This window comes from Sus scrofa, chromosome 2 (genome assembly GCF_054392235.1).
Source record: "Sus scrofa isolate SSC_HxYL_T2T_F1_AM1 chromosome 2, Sscrofa_HxYL_maternal_Yorkshire_Landrace_v2.0, whole genome shotgun sequence".
Taxonomy (NCBI): Eukaryota; Metazoa; Chordata; class Mammalia; order Artiodactyla; family Suidae; genus Sus; species Sus scrofa.
Genome location: NC_139384.1, coordinates 111,091,559 through 111,117,501, shown reverse-complemented (window position 1 = coordinate 111,117,501; position 25,943 = coordinate 111,091,559). Strand labels below are relative to the sequence as shown.

Here is a 25,943-nt window from a genome sequence, read left to right as displayed (position 1 = left end):
AAATGTCATTATCAGAAGTGTAGAGAAGCTGGAGGAGGAAATCAGTTAAGAATAAGAAATGATAAACTTGTTTAATGACCTACTTAATTGAGATAATGATAGTTGGGGTGATAGCAGGAAATTCTTGTGGAAATGCTAAATGTCATTTAAGTACCTTTGAAATACCTGAAATTTGCTGATCAAAAATCTTGTTACTGTCATTTAAAATGTTAATATTATTTGAAGATTGTGATGTGTGTACTGATCACAAGTTAGTAATGGATGTCCAAACTATCCATTCAATCTAGTATAGTCATTTTTTTCTAGATTTCTAAAGTATGAAGTTTTCTGTCTTGTTATAGTATGCTTCTTATCTTCTGACTAGAAGTTTCATGGTCAAAGCAATGAAATTACTTGTAAAAATACATACTCATTTAGTTATGTATTTTTTCCCTTATTACTAAATATGTTTCCCTTTAACCTCCACCAAAAAAATAGATCTAATGCTCCTAATAGCTCTGTTTTATGAGTGTTATTTATCCATGAATATATATTTAAAAACAGGTACAATAAAAATTTCAAATTGTATTTAGAATATTACTGATAATTATTTTCAGTACAGTCATATTGTTTTTATTTTTTCAAGGCAAAGTCATACTTGACAAGTACACACTTAAGAGTTGGCAGTATTGTATCTTATTCTTAAAATGAAGTCTGACTTTTCAATTATTATAACATAGAGTGAATGGTGGCAGTTTGAGGGTCTTGAGTATGTGCCAAGTGACTTGTTCCCCCACTTCTTCCTATTAATAATGTTTCATAAGAAAATACTGTTATTCAGAGAAATATGTAATAGATTAATATGGTCTATGTTTATTGTATGGCCCACATTTTGGTTGTTTATGTCTGTTATAAAATGGCAACAACAAGTATCTACCTCTCTTATCTTGTAGAAATGTTATGAAATGTTATGAGGACAATTTTTTTAGTATCTGGAGGGATGTTTTAAGTTCATCAAGAGAAAAACACCATGAAATATAATGTTATTCTGTATATTCTCATTAATCATTTTAGAATTCAAGGCTATCATTTATCTACATTTATTAATTATTTTAATCCTGTAGCAATGGGAAAAGCATTTGCAGAAATATTCTCCCTTCCATTTCCCTGTCTACAAATCTATTTTGAAACAACAAATAACTTAGTTATTCATGTTTTCTTATATTCTCTGCGACATCGATAAGGGTCACAAAACCAAAGTCACAGGAAGATGGCAAATATAGTGAGGAAATCAAAAGGAAGACTAATAGTCAAAAGAAAAATGTTCAGTGGGACATAGAAATCCAGAAACAATAAAGCTGAAAGAAACTGGGGTAGCAGTGAAGATGAAATTAGAAATGATCTTATATGGTGTGCTTTTCCCCCAAATAGCTAATATAATTTTTGACTGTGTATGAGGAGACATTCTTCCAAGGTGAAAGGAAAGGAAAACATAAATGTTTGAAAACAGACAAGATTACAGAGGATTGATATCTTCGGACTTCTTACAAGTCTAGACGTGACTTGCTTTGCCTGGCATATGACTGACAGGCTACTCTTTGCCAGGGGGATTCCGACTGGGCCTAAGTGTGGGTAGGTGCTGCAGCTCAGGCTCACATGCTTTCAGCCCCCTTCAAATGTGCTCCCTCCTTGCCTCTCTCTTACGTGCTTTCAGTCTGTGTGCATTCATTCAATAAGAATTCACTGTTGGTTATACATTGCTCCAGGCGCCAGGGACATAGAGGTGAATTACAACAGAAAACAGTCCCACGTGGAGGTAAATAAGGAGAGTATATATGTAGTGTATTCGTGGTCATTGGTAGGAGATAATAGAAGGCAAGTAGAAAGGACCTGAAGTATGCGTATGTGGAAGGAAGTATTTGAATTTTTAGGAAGGTGGCCAGGGAAGGCCTCTTTAAGATGATACTTCTAGAACATTCCTTCTGGTCTTGATTTTCTATCATTTCCCATTGATAAAAGTACATATTTACCTATCTGACTTTAGAGAACCTTTTTCTAGGCTTCAGGGCATCTACTTAGTGCAGAACCTTTCCCTCTTATGCCCTTCCAGCAGTCTCTTGTCCTGGGTCCTTGAAAACCTGACCTCATCAGATCCACTTTACCAGTCCTCTAAAGTTTATGGTAACCTTAAAGCAGAGTTACCAGAAAGTTATTAGTTATTCCACTCTTCCTTAAGCAACAGATATAGAAAAGTATAATATTTGTATGATACTCTGGGATTTACACATGAGGTTGCTTATGTCCAGCACTGAATGTATAGCCTGTCCTGGCTGACCTGAGGGTGAGGGGATCAGTATTTGCACATACCTGTGACCCTTTTGCACCCAGCACACGGGTTGGAAAGCTTTTCCACCTACCATTAAGGAAATACCTGAACCTACATTCATTAAAACTATATGATCTAGATTTCTGTCAACATATTTACTCCCCAAACTTGTATCCCTCTCATTTTTTCTCATCCTTGTCATGACTTGAGATAGTCTTTTTAAAATTATTTCAGCTTACTTAGAACACTTGATGTAAATCTAGGCATCTCAAAATTTAGAAATACAACAGCATAAATGGGAATAAAAGATGATGATGAAAAGAAAAACGGAAAAAAGAACCATAGTAGATATCTTAGGATAAGAGAATTGAACTTGAAAACTTGCTATAGTTAAGTGATCCTGTCTTGTTATGGATATAGAAGGGGGCCATTGATAACATGTACCTGTCAAGTCCTATTTCCCAACCAGAAAAGAACGTAGAAAATTAACAATTTCCAGGTGAATTTATGTTGTAGAAAACCTGCTAATGTAACCCTAATTTTTGCTTGCTCAGGTAGTTCAGATTGACTGTTTACACTGTGTAAAATTACTGAATATTTGCTAAATATTCACTTCATTGCTGAAAATACATCTTGAGGAAATGACTGAAGTCATTTCTTTTCTTTGTTAGTGAATAATTATTTCCTTCTAAAGATAGCAATGAAAAATCAACAGTAATTGCTTCTGGAATGTGGTATCATTCAGAGTGTGTAGATGAGTTGGGTTGTCTAATATGTTTTTAGACGTAGCTCAAATTAATTAGGTAATTGAAAATCTATACTTCCTTTGCTTTATAAACAGAATTTAAAATTCAAGACGTATTAGCAGATACGATACTGTACAACTTTTTGACTACATACACTGCTCAAGAATTGTAGTGTTCCTCTTCCTCCCATTCAAAGGATATATTCTCATCTTTAAGTGATGTTTCCATTAACTAAATAGCACTTTTCAGGGAGTTTGTGTTCATTACTGTAGAATTGGCCTTGTGGCTGTTACTCATCAGTTAGTTTCCCTATTTATTGTTCTATGTACCTTATAATTATTAGTTAATATTAGGGATGAGTGTTCTTAAAGTTGACCACTGGAAATGCTTGTGTTTTCAGTGAATCATTCATTATAATTAGCAGGAATTAGGAACTTTGGGAAAGTAACTCATTAGAGAATCATTTAAAATAATCTATCTAAATATGTAAATATGTGATATTTAGATAGATCACCAATATTTGCCCTGATTTTGTATATATATACGTGTGTGTGAGTGTCTGTGTGTGTGTGTATTTAATCAGGTTCAATATTATCCTGTGACTTTGACTTTTTCAGTTTTCCAGTAATGACAGTGAATATAAGTGGTCTCACTTCAGAAATCTCACGTTAAAAAAAAAAAAAACTAAAAATAGCCACCATGTTTTTTTACGGCTTTCTGAACCAGTTTGTGAAAAATTCATCAAAGAATTTGGCAGCAACGGTGGCAACTCTCCTTTTACTGAGCTAACTTTTCCCTTGAAAGTTAAAAACATTTTTTGCCTAATTTTTGACTGCTTTTGGATAAATAACCAAATAATATGAATTTGTATTTGTGCTTGAAAATGGTAATCTCTAAGTTAATTTGTGAGAGTTACCACTTTTATAGTCCCCATAGCAGTGTCTGGTGGCTCTTAATGCTATGTCCCTAGTTACTGGAAAAGTTAAATCGGAATCAGTAGTACTGAAGACAGAAGCTTTCATCCTTTCTACCATCTATCAAGTATTGATCTCTCCTCCCACGGCAGTCTGTGCTTCACTCGTCCTCCTTTTCTCCTTTGCTCTGTCAGCTGCCTGGGTCACTGCTCTCCAAGGCTCTCCCTAGGTCTGTTTATTGCCCTCTGACTCTCTCTCTGTCATCTGGTTTAGTCTCCATGTGTGGCTCTTACAGTTTTTGTCTCCTGTCTCCCTGGCTTCAGTCTCTCCCACCTAGAGACTCTTTGTCCTGCATCCTATGGAATCACATCTCCCTCCAGTGCGCAGTCTCTGCCTGCCCCTTCCTGACCTGCGTGGCTTGCCTGGTTGCACTCCTCTTCACTTCTGTTTGACCAAGCCTGTGATATGTGCCTCCCACCTACACCCTCCCTGCCCAATCTGTCTTGTCACAGACAGACATCAAGTTACCAGCAATAAATCTGTCTGCTGGCAAAAATACCCCCAAAACACCCCTTCAGAGAAACTGCATTGCTTCCTAGTAGTGATTCAGAGCATCTAAAATACATATTCTTTGTTACTGAAATGAAAATTCAGAGTGACCATTAGTTACCATTGATAGGTCAATATTTTCCATTTGTAAAAATCCTAAGATGTTCTGACTTGATTATCAGCACTTTAAAAACAGGGGTATATATTTCTTTATGCTTTCGTTTCATCATAGTTCTTAAAATATAGTCCTTCTTTAAAGGAAAATAGTTTTATTTTTGAAACATTTTTTTTATCAGCGACTGCAGCTTTTAGGTATTAACATTGATTTAACTGATCTGTGAGGTCTAAATACTCTTTGAGAGTTGGTGTAAGATTTCTGTTCATATTATCTTTTAACACCCCTTTTTCCATACATATTTCACCACAAGTAGTCAATATGTTATATCAATAAGTAAAGAAATCAGGTACCAGCAAGTTTATGCAGGTTTCAAATAATTTCATGGCACAATACTTGACAAAATTCAGTTATTTTATATAATTTCTTAATTTCTAAAGTATTACAGAAGTTACCTGTTGAAAATTTGGGGCAAATAAACATATACATGTTTAAGCTTTGTATAGCAACAATCTCTATAAAGGAGACTTTTAGAAGAAACCCTAAATTGAAGTTTTCTAATAACTTCTTCACTCTTCTAATTTACTTAAATTCCATGCTGACCTTTCCCTGTCATTCTTCTTCCTGCTTGTATCCTGTTCTTCCATACTCTCCCTGAAAGCCTATCAGTTCTTTAATACACTGTCTTCTTTATGTCTCGTCTACATTTCTTTCAACCATAAAAGACAAATATCTTTCTTGAATTTAAATTATCACAAGGAATTCCACCACTTTATTTGGCTTATTTCAGTTCATAATTTCTTAGAGAGATTCCAGGGACATTTACAGAGGCCCTAAACTTATGATGGTAAGAATGCCAAAATCAATTGATTCGGAGTATCTTTAACAGCAAATAATTCTCACAGCACCTAAAAGAGCTCTGTCCTGTAAGCAGATATACCCTACTTCTTGTTTGCTTCTCTGAGCCCATTTCACATTCTGAATTACTGGTTTCATTGGTCATAAGCTATCATTTCTGTTAGGTATTTTTTACTGTGCAGTATAATCAAAAAAAAAAAAAATCCCTAAACAAGTTGTGTATCTCCTGCTTTCAAGTGTAAGCAGAGTACAAATTTGAATGCAGAAGACAGTGACTGCACCCTGACTAGAGTAATCAATGCAAGAACATCCTTAAAGCTTTTCTTCTGTAACAAGGGCAAACTCAGCTAAAAAGTTTGTTTAAATCCTGCTTGGCATAACAAGAACCTTTAAACTTTATCTGCTTGTGACTATCTTTGAATATACCTGACTCATCACCAAAAAGCCTTTCAACTCAGCCCTGCTCAGCTCAACTGCTCTTCTTGCCTTATACCAATATTTTAAATTCTTCAAGGCTTCTAGTGAAGTCTATAGGGTTTTTATACTTAATATTATTTTATAGCACAGGAAGTTCATAGCTCATGAATATCTCAGATCTACAAAACAAAATGGAAAGGGTTTTCTCTACATACCCTGAATGTCTTTGTTGTCTCTATGTGTTTGTGTCATATCTGTGTCCTGAGCTGTTATTTCTAAATAGCAATTATATCACAGTGGAGTCATTTTTTACAATAACGAAAAGAATGGCAACAAATTAAGCAACAACAACAACAAAAATCCTGTATCATCTTAATCTGAAATTAAGAAAATCAAGGTCTATGTTGGCAACGCATTATATTCTCTCTGTGTCTCATAGTTGCTTTCTATGTATTTTATAAGAGTAAAAGCATCTCATATTACTGGTATTCACAAAGTCCTGTCCTTTCACCCTTGTTCTTGACCTCTTATCTCCTTTGCAAAACAGTGCTGTTGTTATCTGTCTTAGGGATTTATCTTGTAGTAATAAATGATTCTTTTCAGTGACTACAGTGATGTAATTAACTCTTTTTCCATGTTATTACACCTTAATGTTCTTATTGTATGTACTTACCAATACCTGTCAGTTTTTCTTAACTGCCTAACTTAACTTGGATACTCACTTTGTCTTATACAGTTTTCCACTTGAAAATCTGCCCAGAGAATTGACAGTGTATTCTGAGGTCGTTTCATTGACCTCACTTGCTGTGTTGTGTGATTTCACTGTGATGTGGGAGGCATCTTTCCTTCCTATACAGAAGTCACAGTTTTCCTAGGTGTCTGACTTTACTTCCTTAGACCCAAAGAGGTGTCTGGTCTCTAGATCTTGTCTCCTGCCTTTGCCTTTTGTCTTACTCCTTGACTAATGTGATTCTGGGGGACCTACCTATACCTGCCCTGCTGGTGACAGTGCCTTTACACACCAATGCCTGGTCAGTGCTGAGTTTACTAAGAGTTCTGCAGAGTAAGAAAAAATGAAAATTAGCACGATCTAGTCCTCCTTGCCCTCTCTGTCTGACTTGTACCTTATTCTTAGATCCTCTGATATGCTCTGTTGATTACATTACATTCAAATAGTATTTTTTTGGAGACTCCACTAGAGAAATGAAACTCCTCACATGTTCTAGAGCAAACCCGTCCTCTTTCTGCAGCATGAGCAGCTTTGGGAGACACACATTTGGTGAGATAAGGAAGCAAGTATCACCTTCCTAGTTAATAAAATAACTGACCAAGAGGACAATGTAAGTCAAAACCAGCTCTCCCTCACAGCCAGGAGTTCTTATGCACCGACCACACTCAAAGTACTATGGATAGCTCATGCATGAGCACATTGTTTGGCACATAAGTACAAAATAAAAGGGGTACCTATAACATCCATTTGGGAGGTTCCATATCTCCCAGGTGGGAGCTAAGACATGAAACTCCAATCAACTTTTTAAAACAGCCATTGTATCTGAGTAGACGGGCACTAAGTTCAGAGAGAAGGGAAATCACAGTGGTCCTGAATGTTGGGCAAATCTTTTCAAGGAGATGAAACATGAACCAAGACCTACAAGGATGTTTATTATTAACTTTGCCTCCACTGGTTTTGCTTCTTACTATTAGTAATATTGGCTGTTAGTTTTGCCATCTTAGAATAGAAGATACTTAAGGAGAGTTTAATAGCACAGAGCCTGATACCTTGTGCATTTCAATTTAAAACTTAACTTGCTTTTAATTCCAAAGATCTTATAATAGGATACTGTTAGCTTCCTCTTTGGGCAAGTGTAGCTGTCCTGCTCCCCTGAGTTTCTCTTCTCCATTTAGATTATAAATACACAAGGCCTGGGACCATGTGTTTCTTATCCTTACTTTATAGTTCCCTATGGATAAGACTGGCCTGATTCTTACACTGTAATCTAATCACTTACTAAGAGGTCTCTGTGTTTGTTGAAGGTGATGGATTAGCCTCTCAGCGCCCCAACCCAAACAGTGCTGGTTGTCTTGGGCCTTCCCTGATCTCAATTTCTGTTCCACATATGATCCTGTTTTTTTCCCTGATTACCACATTTCTATAGCATATCAAACATACTTTTAAGGAGATGTCAAGACTTCTTTTAAGAATATATGTTTTTATTCGTGACAGCACAAATGCATAAACCAGGAGATAGGCACAGGGGCAGATGAGATCTGCCCAAGTACAGAGAAAACCTTAATTGAGAGTACCCATGTTAATTTTAGAACCCACCAAGTTAGCATAGCCTTGCTTTTTAATTTAGTAAATGTTTTCAGCTATTATGTTCTAACTCAGTTAATATAATAAGGCTTTCCTCAAATTAGGTTGAACTCCCTTTGCCCATTTCACTAAAAATATTTTCATTCAACTGTTGTTTCTAGACGACTAACGAACCAGTTTGCTCTGGTTCTCTTTTGCAAATGGGCTGGTTTCAATATATGGGCCTTAATTTACATAATTGCTCTCTTGTATTCCTCTTTGTGATCTACCTTTCATTGTGTTTAATAGACGCTGGTTGTTTTATAATTTGGCAAAAATAGCATGTAGGTATACTTGGAAAGAATAGATAGTGAAATTTTGAATATTGCTGCTTTTCACAGGCCATCATCTTAAAACCTAACTCAAGGCAAATGTGGAAGTTATATCACTATTAATGCTGCAGAGATTCATTTATTTAACATTAAACATATCTCTTGACTTCCCACTTTGTACCAGACACAGTTCCACATGCTGAGAATCTAGCAATGAGCCAGACACACAAGGACCTTGCTCTTCACCAGCATACATTCTAACCAGGATTGCATTGGAGATGCAGGCATTAAACAGATTATTAAAATACATACCCTGTGGAGATAGCAGTTGATTTCTTGCTTCTTTTTCCCTCTACCATTGCCTCAAGGCCGAATCTACAACCTTATTACCTGTAGTATTAAGTTGAATTTAATTTCATAGTACTACTACCCCCCTCTGCATAAGGGCCTTGTTCTAGAAGAGAGGGAAAAGGATAGAGAGATACGTAGTAGGGTCACGTTTCTCAAACTGAAACTAAATGTGCTTTATTCTCAGAATTGTACAAGTGAAGATTCATTCAGCAAACATTTATTGAGCAGTGTATCACTCAGGGTTCATTATGTTCTAGGCTTTATAATACCTACATGCATGCCCTGAAGTACCTAGTTGGAGAAACAGAGACATAAAATAAATAATTACTGATAAATGTTATAATAAGAACATATTAAGTACAAGGGGGGACTGCAAAAGCAATAACTAGTTCTGCCTGGGGGGAAACTTCACCATAAAATGTCCTCTAAACTGTGACTTCAAGGTGACTGGCAGTACAACATGCTTCATTTATTCAGGAAATGTTTACTGAGCCAAGCACAGTTGTTGGCTCTGTAGACACAGCAGCAAACGAGACAAAGTCCATGCTTTCTTGGCAGCAGAGAGACAGACAATAAATAAATATGTAGGTAAATAACTACATATTAGGTGATAATACCTGCTAATAACAAAAAATAAAATAGCTTACTAAAGGAAGCAGAGTGACAGGTACTGCTGTTTTAGATAGGGTGGTTAGGGAAGGCTTCTCTAATGAGATGACATTTGAACGGAATCCTGAATTATATGAGAGAATGAGACCAACAAGCAGGGCAAGCCCTTTCTGGTAGAAGGAGCAGCATGAAGAAAAGCATAATAGCCATGAAAAGTGTGGCATCTTTATTACAAAGTGAAGTATTCTCACTGAGCATGGGGTAAGATGGAGCACAGAGGGCTTGGGGGAATGTGCTAGATGAGGCTGGGAAAAGAAGGGCGAGAGAAGCCAGGTGATGAAAAACATTGTGTTCCATACTCAGGAATTTTAAGGCCCACCTTGTTGACTCAGGAAAGAGGGGCTAGATTTTAGGGGGAGAAAATAAGAGGAAAATGAGATAGATTTTCATTTGGCTGGGTTTGGTTAGGTTTGGTTGGGATTGGGGGAGGTTACCTCTAGCAGAATTATGAAAGATGAACTTGAAAGGAAAAGCAGAAGAAGCTAGTTTTAAGGTTATTATAATAATTCAAGTGAGAAATTACATGGCCTAAATTAAAACAGCAAGATGAAGCTAGAGAGGAGAAGTAGAGTCCAACTATTTTAGGATACCCACTATGTAAGATCTGCTGCCTGTGGGAAAGTTCAAGAAGAACTTCTGAGTTTCAGTTCGGGTGACTGAGTGGGTGATGATGCCATTAACCAGCTCAAGGAACCCTGAAGGAGAGGCAGGCTTAGAAGTGCATATAATGAATCTGATGTGGGGCAATGGGAAATACAGACTGGATATTAAAAGTGAAGTCAGGGCTAAAATACATATTTGGCTGTTACCAGCATTTCATGGAAATTTACAACAGAGAAGCAAGAAGAGTAGTCAGCATTGTCAGATATTGCGGACAAGTTTAATAAGATGAAGATTTGAAAAGCCATCAGATTTGACAATTGGAAGATCACCAATAACTTCATAAGACCAATTTCAGTAGATGTGGGTAGGGAAGAGCCTCATCATGGTTGAGTTGGAGAGTCACAGGATAAGATGCTGGGATTGTCCAGACAAGATCACTGTCCTCTCCTCTTTCCCAAAGCTCCTTCTTAGAATCTTTGAACCTGAGTTTGATCTTCTCTTCCCCCTCCCTCCTTAGCTTTCTCCACCCAGGCTCTAGGACTTGTTACCTGAGCTGGGGACATTATGGAGCTACAAATATCCCTTGAGTCTCTGATGGGAGAGGTGCCAGGGATAGGGAAGCCTGATGTCAGGTCATGCCACTCGAGACCTGTCCGCCAAGGGGGAAAAGATGAAATACATAGGTCTCTGTTGTATGTGGAAACTGTGGACCAGGAAGCTGAGGTAGGTTGGGGAGCAAAGAACTGAAAGACTGGTAAACATGGGATTAGTTAGGAAACTTGGCCCCAGTGAGAGAGTGGAATCTGACAAAGTATGGGGTTGAGGAGCAGAATCCGACAGTCAGCTGATGCTAACTAGAAATTCAGGCAGGGATGCTTAGGTTTCACAGGGGCTGAAGATGTGTGATGGAAAGATGTTGGCAACACTCGTGACCGTGAAGATAGCAGTGAGGTGACAGTGACTTAAAGGGTAGCATAAAGACCAAACCAAACAAAACAAAAATCTGGCATAAAGATATTTGACAAATATTTGTGAAACCAAAAGTAGTCATTGAGATTATGCAGAGGAAAGAGTTTAGACACCAGAGTTTAGAACTGAAAGTTAATGCCTAGGTTCCCTTCAGGGAGAGCATGAAGGCACTAAGGGATCCCAGACAGCTTGGAGGTTCAGAGCCCAAGAGGGAGTTGGAAGGAAAGTTCAGGATAGAAGACTCCCTCCCTTAATCCTGGGGACTCAAGGAATTATTAGTGGAATCTACCAGCTTTCCCCACCCCCTCCTTAGTTCACTCCCTTGGCCTCAGCTTCTCCTGCCTGCACCGCCATCTCAGCCCACTGGGGGGCGGGGCTCGAGAGCGAGCTGGTGGCTGTTCAGAAGCCTCGAGAGCCATCAGTTCTTACCAGACTACCTGCTCTGAGCGGTCTTACCCCATGGCCGGACACAGGCCCTCAGACTTAGCCCTGCTGGGCAGTGGTGAGGCTGAGCCCGGTGGGCCAGAGCCCGGGCGGGTTCACACTCCGATCTGGTTCAGCGCCCAGGGGCCCCGCAGCAGACTGATGGTCCTGCCAGGGGCCAGACCAGGGATCTGCCCGGGCCGTGAAGTGTGGGGGGTACCCCCAGGCTCCCAGCTGTACGAATTGCTCGGGGGCGGGATGGTGCCCTTTGGGCCCAGAGCTGGAGCTGGCGAGGTGGGCCCCTGGTTCCCAAGCCCCTCTGAGGGCGCCTTCCCAGGGCCCTGCATCCTCCTGCAGTGCATCCCAAGGCCCGCTCTGCCAGAGGACATCTCTGCGGTAGAGAAGGAGATGGAGCAGCTGGCCAAGGAACTGAGAGAGAGGAGGATGACCCTGGGGTACTCGCAGGCCGATGTGGGGTTCGCTGTGGGGGCTCTTTTTGGAAAGATGCTTAGCCAGACGACCATCTGCCGCTTTGAGGCCCAGCAGCTGAGCCTCGCCAACATGTGGAAGCTGCGACCACTGCTGAAAATGTGGCTGGAGCAAGTGGACACCAAGAACCTTCTAGGCATATGCAAAATGGAGATGATCCTGCAGCAAGCTCGGAAGCGGAGACGCGCAAGCAGGGAGAGACGCATCGGAAACAACCTGGAGAAACTCTTCCTGCAGTGCCCGAAGCCCACGCCCCAGCAGATCAGCTGCATCGCTGGGCAGCTACGGCTACAAAAGGACCTGGTCCAAGTTTGGTTCTATAACAGGAGCAGGCAGGGCGGTCGGCCAAGCAGTGATTTCTACCCCCTGGCCGAGGTGGGGGCAGCCGGGCCTCCTTTCTCAGGGGGACCAGTGTGCTTTCCCCTGACATCGGGATTCCATTTTGGTCCCCCCCACTGTGGGGGGCCCTACTTTCCACCTTTGTGCTCCTATGCCCCTGCCGCTTTTCCTGCGGGAGGAACCCTCCTCTCTGCCCCGGCCACCACTCTGAGCTTTCCAGGGCTTTCCAGCTGAGGGGCCTGTCTTTCTGGGAAGGGCTAAACTGGGAAAACTGGTCCCTGGACTTCATTTCAGAACTTTTGCCAAGTTCTCAGTTAGCTGTCTGAAGAAGTTAAGAATATGGAAGGGAGTAAGTTGGAAGTTGTTTAAGAAAATTTGGGGAGGGAAGTTGAAGTTTATTGCTGCTTTGTGTTTTTCCCTTTGTTTTTCTGTAGCACTGGCTTTAAGATGCATTACAATATGTAGATGGTTTTGGATACTTTGTTTCTCATTAATTGAAAATTGTATGTTATCCCTTGTTATCAATAAACAGGAATTTTTTTTTCCTAAAATTGAGTGAAAAACTCAAGTCACAGGTGTCTATTTCAGTATATCATTTTTATCAAAACCAAGCAGAACTTTGTGTGAAAGTCCAGGATAAATCGTTGCCTCCAGGGGAAGGTTTGACCTGGGATAGGGAAAGACAACACAGAGCCTACCCAGAGCTCTTGCTGAAACACAAGAGTTTGCTTGTTCTCCCCGCTTTCTTGAAAGTTTTTTATTTTCTAATTCACTTTTTCATTTAGAGTACCTCAGCTTTAAGTAGGGGTATCAGTTCAGCCTTCCACCCAATGCAGTCACAGGTTTATCTCCTGTCTTGACAGTCCATTGCTTCTTAAATCTCTTTGCTACTGACATTGGGAATCTGGACAGCTATAGCTCACCTCAACTCAGCTCCAGCTTACTTCTCTGGTTTTTAGCTCAGCTTGCTTTATTCCCTGGGAATTTCCCTTATTTACTTTTGAGTTGTGATATGCTTTTTAAAGGATATTTGTGATAGCTGAGCCAACATTCCCTGGTGGCTTTTGCAGTGGTACATCTTAAATCACTTTCCAATCTCCTCTATGAAATTGGTCTTTTCCAGTTTTCTACTTCTACATTGATCATTTGGGTCATCATACACTAAACAGAAGTCATTAATCCCTCTGTATTTTCACATCAACTGCCATATACCTCCATGTAATATTTATGGTTTTATAATCTATCACTATATATTATATCTGAGTTTAAGTATCCTCTTTACTTACCAATCTTATCAATTTCTGTTCTCTTTCTTCAAAAAATAAGTCTTACACAGAATTTATAAGCATTTCAAAAGAGCAAGCTTTTTAACTTTTATTCTATTTATTACTGTTCTTATTTCCTAATTAACTTTAGCTCTTATTTTTATTGTTTTTTCCTAGTTTCTTCCAATGTATATCATTCCCTCTTTTCAATATATGAAAGTAGAGCACTAGTGATACACATAGGTTAGTGAAAGTGGAGCCAAACTTCAAAATTGCTTGACTTTAAATTCAATAGTTGACTAAACATTTGCTTTTGGACTATCCCACTAAAAGTCATATAGCACCAGTCCCATTCTTCACTTTTCCTAGATAGCCCTTCTGGAAAGCCTTGGAAGGGAGATGTTTCTACAGAGCGTTAGGCAGGGTTTAATGCAAGGATGAACAGTTGTGATTGTGCTGGGAATATTCAACTCCTAAAAGCTGTGAGGAGGCTCTGACTCAAGCTCCTCCTTGAATTCTGCAGCACCTGCAGATTTGGCGAATTGGTAACAGGCCCTCAGTCTCAGGGAAAATCTCCAAGGATCTTCCTCTACACCTGCACAGCTGCATCATTCCCACGGCGGCCAAACCTCTGCCTAAGCAACCACTGGAATGTGTCACTAGGCAGCTTTCACATAATTTAAAATAAGACTTTTTTTTTATATCATTGGTCCTCTTGACTGTGAAAAGAGAAAAGACTGGACCAGGGAAACCTCTATTCAGAGAATTTCATATTATTCGAAGATTTAAGATTCATGGGTAAAAATCTTTTTTTTTTTTTTTACTTTTTAAAATTTTTATTAAAGTTGATTTACAATGTTCTGTCAATTTTTGCTGTACAGCAAAGTGACCCACTCATACATATATAGACATTCTGCTTCTCATATTATCCTCCATCATGTTCCATCATAAGTGACTAGATATAGTTCCCTGTACTGTACAGCAAGATCTCATTGCTGATTCACTCTAAATGCAATAGTTTGCATCTCCTAACCCCAAACTACAAGTCATGGGTAGAAATCTTAGTAATTGGATCCCTCAAAGAATTGAGAGAAAATAGAATCCCTCTTAGAATTGAGAGAAAACCAAGAGTGTTGTGTCAGTGGTTAACAGTGTCAAATGTACGGAGATCAAGACATATAAGAAATAAAAATATATCATTTCTCTAATGAAAATGTCGCAGGTACCCTTAGAACAATTTCAGTGGAGTAAATAATAGACGCAGATGCCAAACAACAGTCCAAAGTCTTCATATTTGTCAGATTTCTGCCACCTCACTTAAAAACATAAATTCCAACCACTCATTCAATAGGTTTTGTTATCAGATATTTCCTTGTATTTCCTTTAGACAAGGTAAGTATTCTTAACTGGAACATCCCAAACCCCTTTGCAGGATAAGCTGAATAGCAGAATAGTGTGTACATAGTAGGTGCAATTTTTTTAAAATGCGGTAGTGATGACCTTCATCACATTTTGTTTTAGAATTTGAGAAACACCACTGACCATCTTACTTTTCAAAGATGATTCCTGGCTTTCTGTGTTTTCTCTAGCTCAGTATAGTATAAAGGCCCCGAATCACTTCTTATGTAAGTCTTTCAAATTCACACCAGGTCCTGTGTTGATTATTACCTTTCTTGTTCTTATGCTTTTATCAATCCTTGGCACTTTAATTAGATTCCTATCATAAAGAATAATTTCTCCCTTTTGGAGAAGTTTTCCTGTCTCTTGTCTAAAAAAACTTGAGGTGTTAGAATATCCTTCCTTATTACAAAATATTATCTTGCTCTTAAGGTAGCTTCTATTTAATTTCATACTTTAAAAATATACATCCTATATGCCATTGCTTATTATACTAAAACTGTGTCATAGGGATTTATTTTTTGGAACAGCCACTTTTGTTTATGACTTTCTTCTAAAAATAGTCTTGCTTACTAAATGATATTGGTTTCCTTGGAAGAATCTATTTATGGTGAATTCTTTTTAGGGTGCAAAATTATTTTATCTGTGTAGAACAATGTATTTACAATGAAAAGTACGATTCCATTGAAGTAAAATCCTAGTGTAATGTGGGAATATTACTTGACAAAATGAGTCTAAACTGAGAGAATAAAACTTGGGGAAATAACGAAATTTTGAAAGTAAAAAGTTAGAGTGGTCTTGTCCTACCAAATGTTATGAAACAATCAATAATTTGAACACGGCGTTGTGGTCATGATAAACAAAATAACAGAAACAAATATTTGGCTATTCCATTCATGGGCATGTAAATTACTGCAACCCTCATGAAAAACCATTGGGTAATTCATATGGGTAGTTTTAAAATTTCCTTTCCCTTTGACCCATCATTTCAACTTTTATGAATGTTTGTAATTACATGTATGTGCACAAATTTAGTGATAAGGGGGTGGTTATCATAGCATTTTTTAAATTTAACAACAAAAAGTTAGAAACAACTTAGTGTTCAGCAAAGAGTTAAGTAAATAAAAAGCAACACCATATCTGGTAAAAATAGACAAACTGTTCAGAAAAGATTTTTGAATAAGGCAAAACTGTTTATTAAACTTTGTAAGGCCATTTTTTTTTAAGGAGAAAAGTGTATTACATATAGGAAAAATATATACATATAGGTATTATTAGTGATTTTAAAAAATATTTTTTCTGTGTAATATACAATTTAAAAAATCCAAGAAATATTTCAAAATGAAGACTCAAAAACATCTGGGATTCCTAAAAGTATTTATTCTTCTAGTCTTTTTTGTCTCTAAATGGTAATTTCTCATTATAAAGCAATATTTTAGAATAATAAATCTGGCTTTTTTATTTTCAGTCAGATTTCTACTTTCCGTAAAGGGAGGCAATTCTCTAAACAGAGGAGTATTGGGACATATCAGCTAGAAAGACATTGCTGAGAATTAGGTTTTTTTTAAGTCAGATGCCCATTAGTGTTAAAGAGCTGTTGTGTAGCTCCATGAGTGAAGACACCTGCCATATGTCTGTTTTCCTGCACAACATGGTGATTTACAATTACAATTAGTGTGTTTATATACCTCAGTGTAGTTAACCTATATTTAGAATATAATATAAGCCCAAATCATTTTCATGTGTCCTAATGTTTACTTTTCAATTTTAAAAAGCATTTGAAAATATTAAAATCCTGGTTTTACCACAGTATAATTTTCCCTATTTGTCATGTTTGAAGAACCCAAATGAATATAAATGACATGTATGGATTTTGGGGTTTGAAGGCAGGGTCAGTTCCTGTGACTATAGCCCCAGCCAACTGAAAGATGAACTGTTGAGAAGTGACTCTACCCCAATACCCAGTAAAATCCTTAAAACAAGACATTAGCATTATCATGGTTATATCAATGATAAGAAACATTACAGGGAGGTTTGGGAGACTGTATGGTTTTCCTAAGGGACTTCCTCCAGAAAACAGTCCAGCAGGTAGGTCTGTTGGTCTGCCATTTCACTTTTTAGCCATGAATCTGCTGTGAATTATGCTAATGGCAATATCAGCTCCTTTGACATTGAACTTGAGCTTCCTAGATTTCCTTCCCCCTACCCCGAGCTTCCAACAAAATTAGGAAGTACAAACCAGTTTCTCTTATTGCTATTGTCTCTTCCACTGACTGCCTGCCAAAGACTATGTTTGGAAAAGGAACAATTGAGGCTTTCGTAAGAATTCACTGTATTTTAATAACCAATTATTGGGGAAAAGAATGGATATGTGTATATGGATGGATATATATGTTATACATATTACTATATGTAGAACTGATTCACTTTGTTGTACACCTGAAACTAATACAACATTGTAGGTGAACTATACTCCAATAAATTTTTTTAAAGAATTCACTACTCTTTAAAATCAATATCCCCTTCTAAATCTGTACAACTTGTTATATATCATTTCTTCTTTTCCAAAGGGGTAACTGTTTTGTCTAACAATGAGTCCCCTTCTTCCTTCTAAGATGTATGGTGTAGACCCTCTTTTAGAACTTGTTGCAATGGCCAGAGCAATGTGTAAGATTCATTAAGTGTAATTGTTGTCTTAGAATGGATTATAATGCTCCTGGAACAACTGTGAAACTTTGGATATTATTGATTGAGTAGTAGACAAGTCTTAACATATACCTTTGTTACTGAAAGAGAATTAGTTTCATTATACCATGTACTAATTTGCTAGGGCTGCCATAACGAAGCATTACAGCTTGGGTGCCTTAAAGAATGGAAATTTGTTTTCTCAGAGTTTTGAAGGCCAGAGATCTGAAATGAAGGTATCACAGGGTTGCTTCCTCCTGAAGGCTATGAGGGAAGGATCTCTGTTTCAGGCTTGTAGATGGCCTCCTTTTCCCTGTGTCTGCACGTTGTCTTCCCTGTGTACATATCAGTGTCCAAATTTCCTCTTCTTAAAAAGCAGCCAGTCATTGGATTAGGGCTACCCCAATGATCTGATTTTAACTTAATTATCTCTGTAAAGATCCTCTCTCCACATAAGGTCACATTTAGGAGCATTGGAGGTTAGGACTTCAACATATGTATTTTCATGGGAAACAATTCAGCTCATAACACCAGCCTAATTACAAGTTAATCTAGGTTCAATTATTTGTTAATATAGTCATTCAGCAAGTATTAATTGAGCACTCTCTATAGCAGATTGTATCCTCAGTGCTAAATGCAGTAGTGACCAAACCTGACTCATCCTGATCCTCAAGGAGCTTAAGGTATGCTGAGATGTCCACATCAAACAAACATGTGATGACAACTTGTGTTAAATATCATGGGGTGTCAGGTATTGGGGTTTTCATTTAGATTTATAGTCCTCTAACTACATGAGTGTTGCCTCTGATAACATCAATTGTTAACAAATATTCTAAACCAGAGAGACTGCAAAGGAAGTATGATCTCATAGCCAAGGCATAGTTTGCAGACAGGCATTTCTGAGTTCAAATCTCAGCTCAGTAACCAACCATTTCTGTTGCTTGAAATGACTCACTTTTTTCAGCCTCAGTTTCTCATCTGGGAAATATGTCTAACAGTCCACAGGGTGAGAATGCTAATAAACAGATAAAATTGGGTCATATGAAAAGAAACCCCTTGGACTTCCGTTTTATACAGTAGTCACCCAATAATTTTTCTCCATGGTATTTTCATTGTACCTTGTGTGTGCTTTTATTGTAGCTGATAAATTGCTCTTCTGCATCCTAGGAAATTTCACATAATAGATGTTCAGGTATTGCTAGCAAAAAGTGAATAAATGAGAAAACAAAAAACAAAGACAGTAGTCTGAATTGCTAGAAAACTTACTTGAAATTGTAATAACTGGAAAGCAGTTATAAAGGCTGTCTCCTTAGCTGTCAAATAACAACTCGGTAAGGGAACAGATGACAAGGTTTTGATTTGAAGGATTTAGTAAAAGACTTTTTGAAAACCCATATAACATTGCATAATGGAAAGGTATGATCTCTGAAGATGTTTCTAGCCTATAGTAATTGTATGTATGTCCATGAATAAGAACAAAGAATGCACCACAGATTGAATATGGAGTCTTAAAGAATACAGAGTACAGGAATGCAGAGGAGGGAGACACTTTTCCTCCTACTGTGATTACCACTTAAAAACCGTCCTTTCTGATCTCCTGCTGTGGTCTCAGTTGTCTCTCTCAAATGCAAGTCCAGTCCTGCCTTTCTTCATATTATCTCTTCATTGACCACTCTAGCTTTTCTGTCCAAAGCCTACTACATTAGTTTGCTAGGGTTGCCATAACAAAGCCTCAGATCGAGTGGCTTAAGGAAGAGAAATATATTGTCTCACAGTTCTGGAGACTCCAAGTTCAAGATTAATATGTGCGCAGGGTGGGTTCTCCCTGGAGCTATGATGGTAGGTAGTATATGGTCGAGGCCTCTCTTGGTTTGTAAGGGGCATCTTTGCCCTATTGTCCCTTTACGTTGTCTTCCCTCTGTATATTTTTCTGTATCAAATTCCCCCTTTTATAGGGACACTAGTCATATTGGATTAAGGCTCACCCCAAAGACTTCATTTTAACATTCTTACCTCTGTAAAGAACCTATCTCCGTTTCTCCTATTCTGAGGTGCTGGGGGGTTAGGACCTCAACATATCAATTCTACCTGTAACTAACCCACAACTCCTGAAAGAGAGAAAATGTAGGGGGATGCTGGAACACAGAAGGACATATTTATCTTTTTCTACAAAGGAGTTAAATAAGGGTTGGTATTATGGAAAGGAAAGAGCATTAGCCATAGAGCCAGATAGTCTAGGTCCACGTTCTGTCTCCAGGCCACTCACATAGGGTAATGTCACCATTCTACAGTTTCCCCCTCAGGAAAATTTCAAGAAAAATCATGTTTTTTCCCCTCCCTTTATGGGATGAAGAATTACAGTAGCTATTTATTTCTATCTATTTTAGGAGCAGAACTATTGAGCTATCCTCAGTAAGACTGAGAAGCATTATCTTAGGAAGAAAATTTTGAGTATTTTGATAAAGATATGATTCTCACTTTCCCCAGAAAAATTTATATGTGAGCCTATTGAGAAAACCCTGTCACTTTCTGCTAAGCTTTGCCAGCCACTAATTTCATCAAGCTAATGTAACAAGACAGTCAAGTGACTTGCCTTTAATTTGTTGTGATTGTGTCATATTTATGAAAAGCAGAGCCAAAACAGCTGATAGCAAGTGTTTAGACACTGATTGTTTTCATAAATAGTTTTAAGAACATTGCTAAATCTAAGCAGACACTAAGTTTTCTCAGTATGTGAAATGTGAATCATTCTTTCCATAATAATGTCATTAAATGCATGCAAATATCATAAATGATTACCTTATTTCAAACATTTTTATGGGACCAGTCTGCTTACTAAATATGTATTACCTTTGAGATTTAAACTAAAGAGAAGATGTAGGAAAAGACTTACCATACAGGGATTTATTGTGTTGTTCTTTTCTCTCCTGAAAAGGTAATCACACCCACACCATAGGTAGGTTCACATCATTAAAGTGGTTAATCTAAAGCCATAAAGCCATAAATTTTTGTCTTCTAGGCCAAGAAATTTTAAGTAAAATACTAACGAGAATGTTGTGCTTTTAAATGAGAAGTGAAAGAATCTTTATCCTTTTTATTTCAGTTTCCAGAAATGGCACACTCCATAAAAAAATTGTATCATTTTTATTTTTAAACTGAGTTTCTTGCATTAGTCAGTAAACAAGTTATTTGGTGAACATTCCCTGTGCACATATATACACCATGTGAACATTTAGGAAACAGAAGGTGCTTGAATTTGTGAGATTTAAATATTTTCTCACAGTTGATCCAGTGATACTGCAGTTGAAATAAAATCACATATAAATGAAATACCACTTTCTCCTAAAAAGCAAGCATAGATTGTCTACTATTGTTTTAATGAGGACAACAATGTTTCCATTTACTCATTGAAACATCTTGTAAATCACTCTCATGTTTACCTCCATATGCATTCTAAGACTCAGCCATAAAACTTGACCTGTCCTAATCACAGATATGCATATACATTTAGTTACAGAGTCTATCCACATGTATTTTTATGCTGCTAATATTCTTGCAAATATTATTAAATTTTGAAAGTACAAATAAAGCAATAATTTGGTTTCTTAAAACCATTTAGGTTCCTAAAAAACATGTGTACATACAAGCTAATATTCATATTTTAAATATATTATGCAAAATATGAGCTATGTAGATCAAAGGTAATAGAGCAGAACATGGCAAGCAAAAGGATAATGCCCAGCCAGTATAGAAGTTGTGGGGCATCTCCCAGATATCCTTGCTGTGGCCCCAAACCAACTCCTGCTTTTCCTCCAGTTCCACATTAATCGGGTCATCACATTGTCATAAGCAGTAGTGTTGTACACTCTACTTCCTCAGTAATTGACTATCTACTGATCATCTATTAAGGGCCAGGCACTGAAGATTAAGAACCAATGAAGGAGCACATAGGTCGCATAGAGTACAGAAGCGAGAAAAACCAAGGGTCACTTCATCAGTGGCCAGAGTTAGAGGAAAGGACAAAAGAATTACCCAGAGGAAGGAGCATATAACTCAGTGAACAGTATCCGTCCCATTAAGAACAGGGGCAAATTGAGCTAAGAGAGACTTGAAAGATAACTGGATATTAAGTGGAGGGTGCAGGTAAACAGAGAGGGAAGACCAAAAGTCAGGAATTGGATGAAAAGTAAAAGGTTACAACCAATCTAGGCTGTGATTGGTTACTGCAATTGATATTTAAATGCTAAAATTTAAGTTGTAAAAATTCTGACAGCTACAGCAAAAATTTACATAATTCTCAGTATGTGAACCTAATGATATGCATCTTTCAGAATACATTGGGGAAAATATTTTCTCAACATTAAATTCGAAGATTAATATGTCAATCCTAAGGAAACATTGAAGAGCACAATAGATCATTTCTTTAATTGTAGTACTTTTGTTGATTTTGCCATTTAAAATAAAATCATTCTTCATGTGACTGGTTCTTAAATTGACCTATGACAAATAGGTGGAATGTAATTGACTTGAAAAGTTGTGTTAATTTCAGGAGTAGGGAAAAGTAAATCATGTATACACATAAATATATCCATTCTTTTTCAGATTCTTTTCCCATGAAGGTTATTATACAGTATTCAGTAAATTTCCCTGTGCTATACAATAGATTCTTTTTACCTATGTGTTTTATATATAGTAGTGTGCATATGTCAGTCCCAACTCCCTAATTTGTCATCCCCCTACACAGGTCTCCTTTGGTAACCATAACTTTGGTTTTGAATCTATTTCTATTTTGTAAGTTCTTTTGTAGTGTTTTTTTATTAGTTTCCACATATTAATAGTCTCATATGATCAGTCTCTCTAATTTCACTTAGTATGATCATTTTTTGGTCTATCCATGTTGCTGCCAATAGCATTATTTCACTCTTTTTTATGTCTGAGTAATATTCCATTGTATATATGTACTACATCTTCTTTATCCAGTCATCTGTTGATGGACATTTAGGTTGCTTCCATATCTTGGCTATTGTAAATAGTGCTGCAGTCAACATTAGGGTGCATGTATCTTTTGAATTATGGTTTTCTCCAGATACATATCCAGGAGTGAGATTACTGGGTCATAAGTAGTTCTATATTTAGTTGATTTTTTTTTAATTTTTTAAATGTTTTTATTAGAGTCGATTTGCCATGTTGTACCAATTTCTCTACAGCAAAGTGACTCAGTCATATGTACATACACACATACAAACACACACACTCACATATAGTCTTTCTTTTTTCCATCATGGTCTATCCCAGGAGATTGGATATAATTCCCTGTGTTACATTGTAGGCCCTTATTGTCTACCCATTAGATTTAGTTTTTTAAGGAACCTCCATACTGTTCTCCCCAGTGATTGTACCAATGTACAGTCTCACCAACATTGTAGGAAGGTTCCCTTTTCTCTACACCCTCTCCAGCATTTATTGTTTATAAACTTTTTGATGGTGGCTGTCCTGACTGCTGTGAGGCGATACCTCATTGTAGTCTTGAGTTGCATTTTTCTAATGATTAAGGATGCTGAACATCTTTTCATGTGCGTATTGGCCGTCTGTCTTCTTTGGAGATATGTCTGTTTAGATATTCTGACCATTTTTAATTGGGTTGTGTGTGTGTGTATGAATCTGTGTGTGTGCGTGCGTGTGTGTGTGTGTGTAGGCTGTGTGTGTGTAGGCTGTGTGAGATCTTTGCATATTTTGGAGATTGATCCCTTGTTGGTCACTTTGCAAAGATTTTTCTCCCATTCTATGGGTTGTCTTTTTGTTTTGTTTATGGTTTCCTTTGTTGTACAGAAGATTTTAAATTCAATTAGGTCCCATTTGCTTATTTTTGTTTTTATTTTCAATAATCTAGGAGGTGGATCAAAAAAGATATCGCTGTGATTTACATCAAGAGAGTTCTGCCTATGTTTTTCTCTATGAGTTTTACAGTATCTTGCCTTAGGTTTAAGTCTTAAATCCATTTTGAATTTACTTTTATGTATGGTGTTAGTGTGTGTTCTAATTTCATTCTTTTACATGTGGCTGTCCAGTTTTACCAGCACCACTAATTAAAGAGACTATCCTTTCTCCATTGTATGTTCTTATCTCCTTTGTCATAGATTGATTGACCATATGTATATGGATTTGTTTCTGGGTTTTCTATGCTATTCCACTGATCTGTATTTCTGGTTTTTGTGCCAGGACCATACTGTTTTGATGACTGTAGTTCGTAGTACAGTTTGAAGTCTGGGAGCCTGATTCCTTCAGCTCCATTTTTTTTTTCTAGATTGCTTTGCAAACAGCCTGTCTTAATACTAAGATCCAAGGTCCTGCAGGCCTTTCTTCCAGGAAATAATTTTGAAAAAAAAAATAAAATGTTTTACTAGCGTAGAGCTTCCAGATGGTTTGCCTTTGTACTACTGATCAGGAAATCTAAAGAAATTAATGATGAGCAGATCCAGTGGCCTGGCCTCCTCAAGAGTCAATGTCTTCACCAGATTTTTCATAAAAAGGTATTAATCAGTTCTTTTAAGTTTATTACAATAGCATAAGAAACAGTACAAAGAATTTAATTGAAAAAAAAACCTCAGACATCAAAAAGTGTCTTAAGTAGTTGCCCTAGTTGCCTTTGTTTACAAATATATATACACATACACACACACATATATAGTCATATTGATATATATCTGAATATGATTAAAAACCTCATTGACTGTCATAGAACACAGCCATTCTATCTCTGCCCATGCCCACGATTCAAAAGAATGCCTACCATGATGCTAGAGATAGAAATCAGTAAACGTGCATACCAAACAACTGACTTAAGATAACTAATCAATTCATTTTTGCTTTGTTATCATATGAAATAAAATATTTGATATAACATCATTCACAGTGATTCTAAGAACCAAAAAAGCAAAAACTCATAAGAATCACTAAAAAGTATTTAGCAAGGCATAAAGAGCAATGTAATGCTTTTTTGGTTTGTTTTTGTTTTTATTTTGTCCTTGTCCACTATACACAGAAATTCCTGGGCTAGGGATCAATCCCATGCCACAGCTGTGTCCCAAGCCATAGCAGTAGTGACAACACTAGATCCTTAACCTGCTAGGCCACCAGGGAACTCCTAATGATACTTTTTTAAAGTAAAATTTAAAACCTATAGATCTCCAGTTATTGCTTCTATCTGAGAATATTGAACAGTATTGCTTCTATCTGAGAATATTGAAATGCTTTAAAACATTTATATAATCTTTATAAAACTTCATAAAACAAGTCCTTAGTATCAGTATAGAATTTGAAGATTAAATATTTTTCCAAATAATGCAAACTCACCAGTGTCAGAAGCCATCAATAAACACAAAAGTCTTGACACCCATGCTTTGTCTTTAAATACTGAGTGGCGGTTTTTAGCTTAAGTTGTTTTAGCAGACAAATTTTGCTTCAAAGACAGGCCAAAAATCTATCAGGATCCAGCATTGATAGATCTAGTTCTTGTGAATTTCTGTCACTTCTGAAAATCCCCAAAGCCTGAATAATGAAACATTTGTTAGTTGAATAACTGTAAGAGGTCTGTTTGTGGTAGCCGACTATTTGTTTGGGGCATTCCATTGGGAAATTGCCTTTTCAAACTTTTACTACCCACAGAGAGCAGCTAGATGGTAGAGAGCCTAAAAACTTGAGGTTTCTAAAAGTTAACTATGTTTGAATTTTATAGGGATATTTAGGAAGTAGCAGATAAGTGATTATTTTGAGAACACTGAGATATTTTTATTGAAGTACTTTATAGCTCAACTTGAAGGGGAATATAGCTCATACGAGTCATAATAACAGATGACAGTTATTTTCCAGTCAGTTCCTAAAGTGGTTTGCATGTTACAGTTCAAGCAATATGAAAATTCATTCTAGAAAACCATTTATTTTCCAAGGCCTTCTGTTTTCTTAACCAAGAGAACAGACATACCTAGCTTTCAGTTGTTTAGGGGTCAATTGTATATGCAGGGCATAATCTATAGTAAAACCATGAGCGTGGTCCAGGTCTTGTTCTTAAGTCTTTCCCTTGTTTTCCAGTACATTTCTGTGCCACTTTTTCCCAACCAAACTTTTATGTTTTCAGCAAATGCAAATCACTTTTAACTGTACCTAAAAAAACAGCTGGAGAATAAATTACTTCTCCTCTCCCAGTAGCCTCCTTCCATCATTATT

The 25,943-nt window shown here is 37.3% G+C and overlaps 2 protein-coding genes across 14 annotated transcripts in view; both read left to right on the top strand.

Annotated features, from left to right (window-relative positions):
- Window positions 1-25,943, top strand: part of ARB2A (ARB2 cotranscriptional regulator A) — a 416,372-nt gene that overhangs the window by 276,403 nt on the left and 114,026 nt on the right. The gene's annotated exons all lie outside the window — the stretch shown is intronic.
- POU5F2 (POU domain class 5, transcription factor 2) lies at window positions 7,146-12,940 on the top strand. Its single transcript, XM_085014066.1, has one exon. It carries the CDS (start codon window positions 11,581-11,583, stop codon window positions 12,604-12,606), a length of 1,026 nt encoding a protein of 341 aa, XP_084870192.1. The 5' UTR covers window positions 7,146-11,580; the 3' UTR covers window positions 12,607-12,940.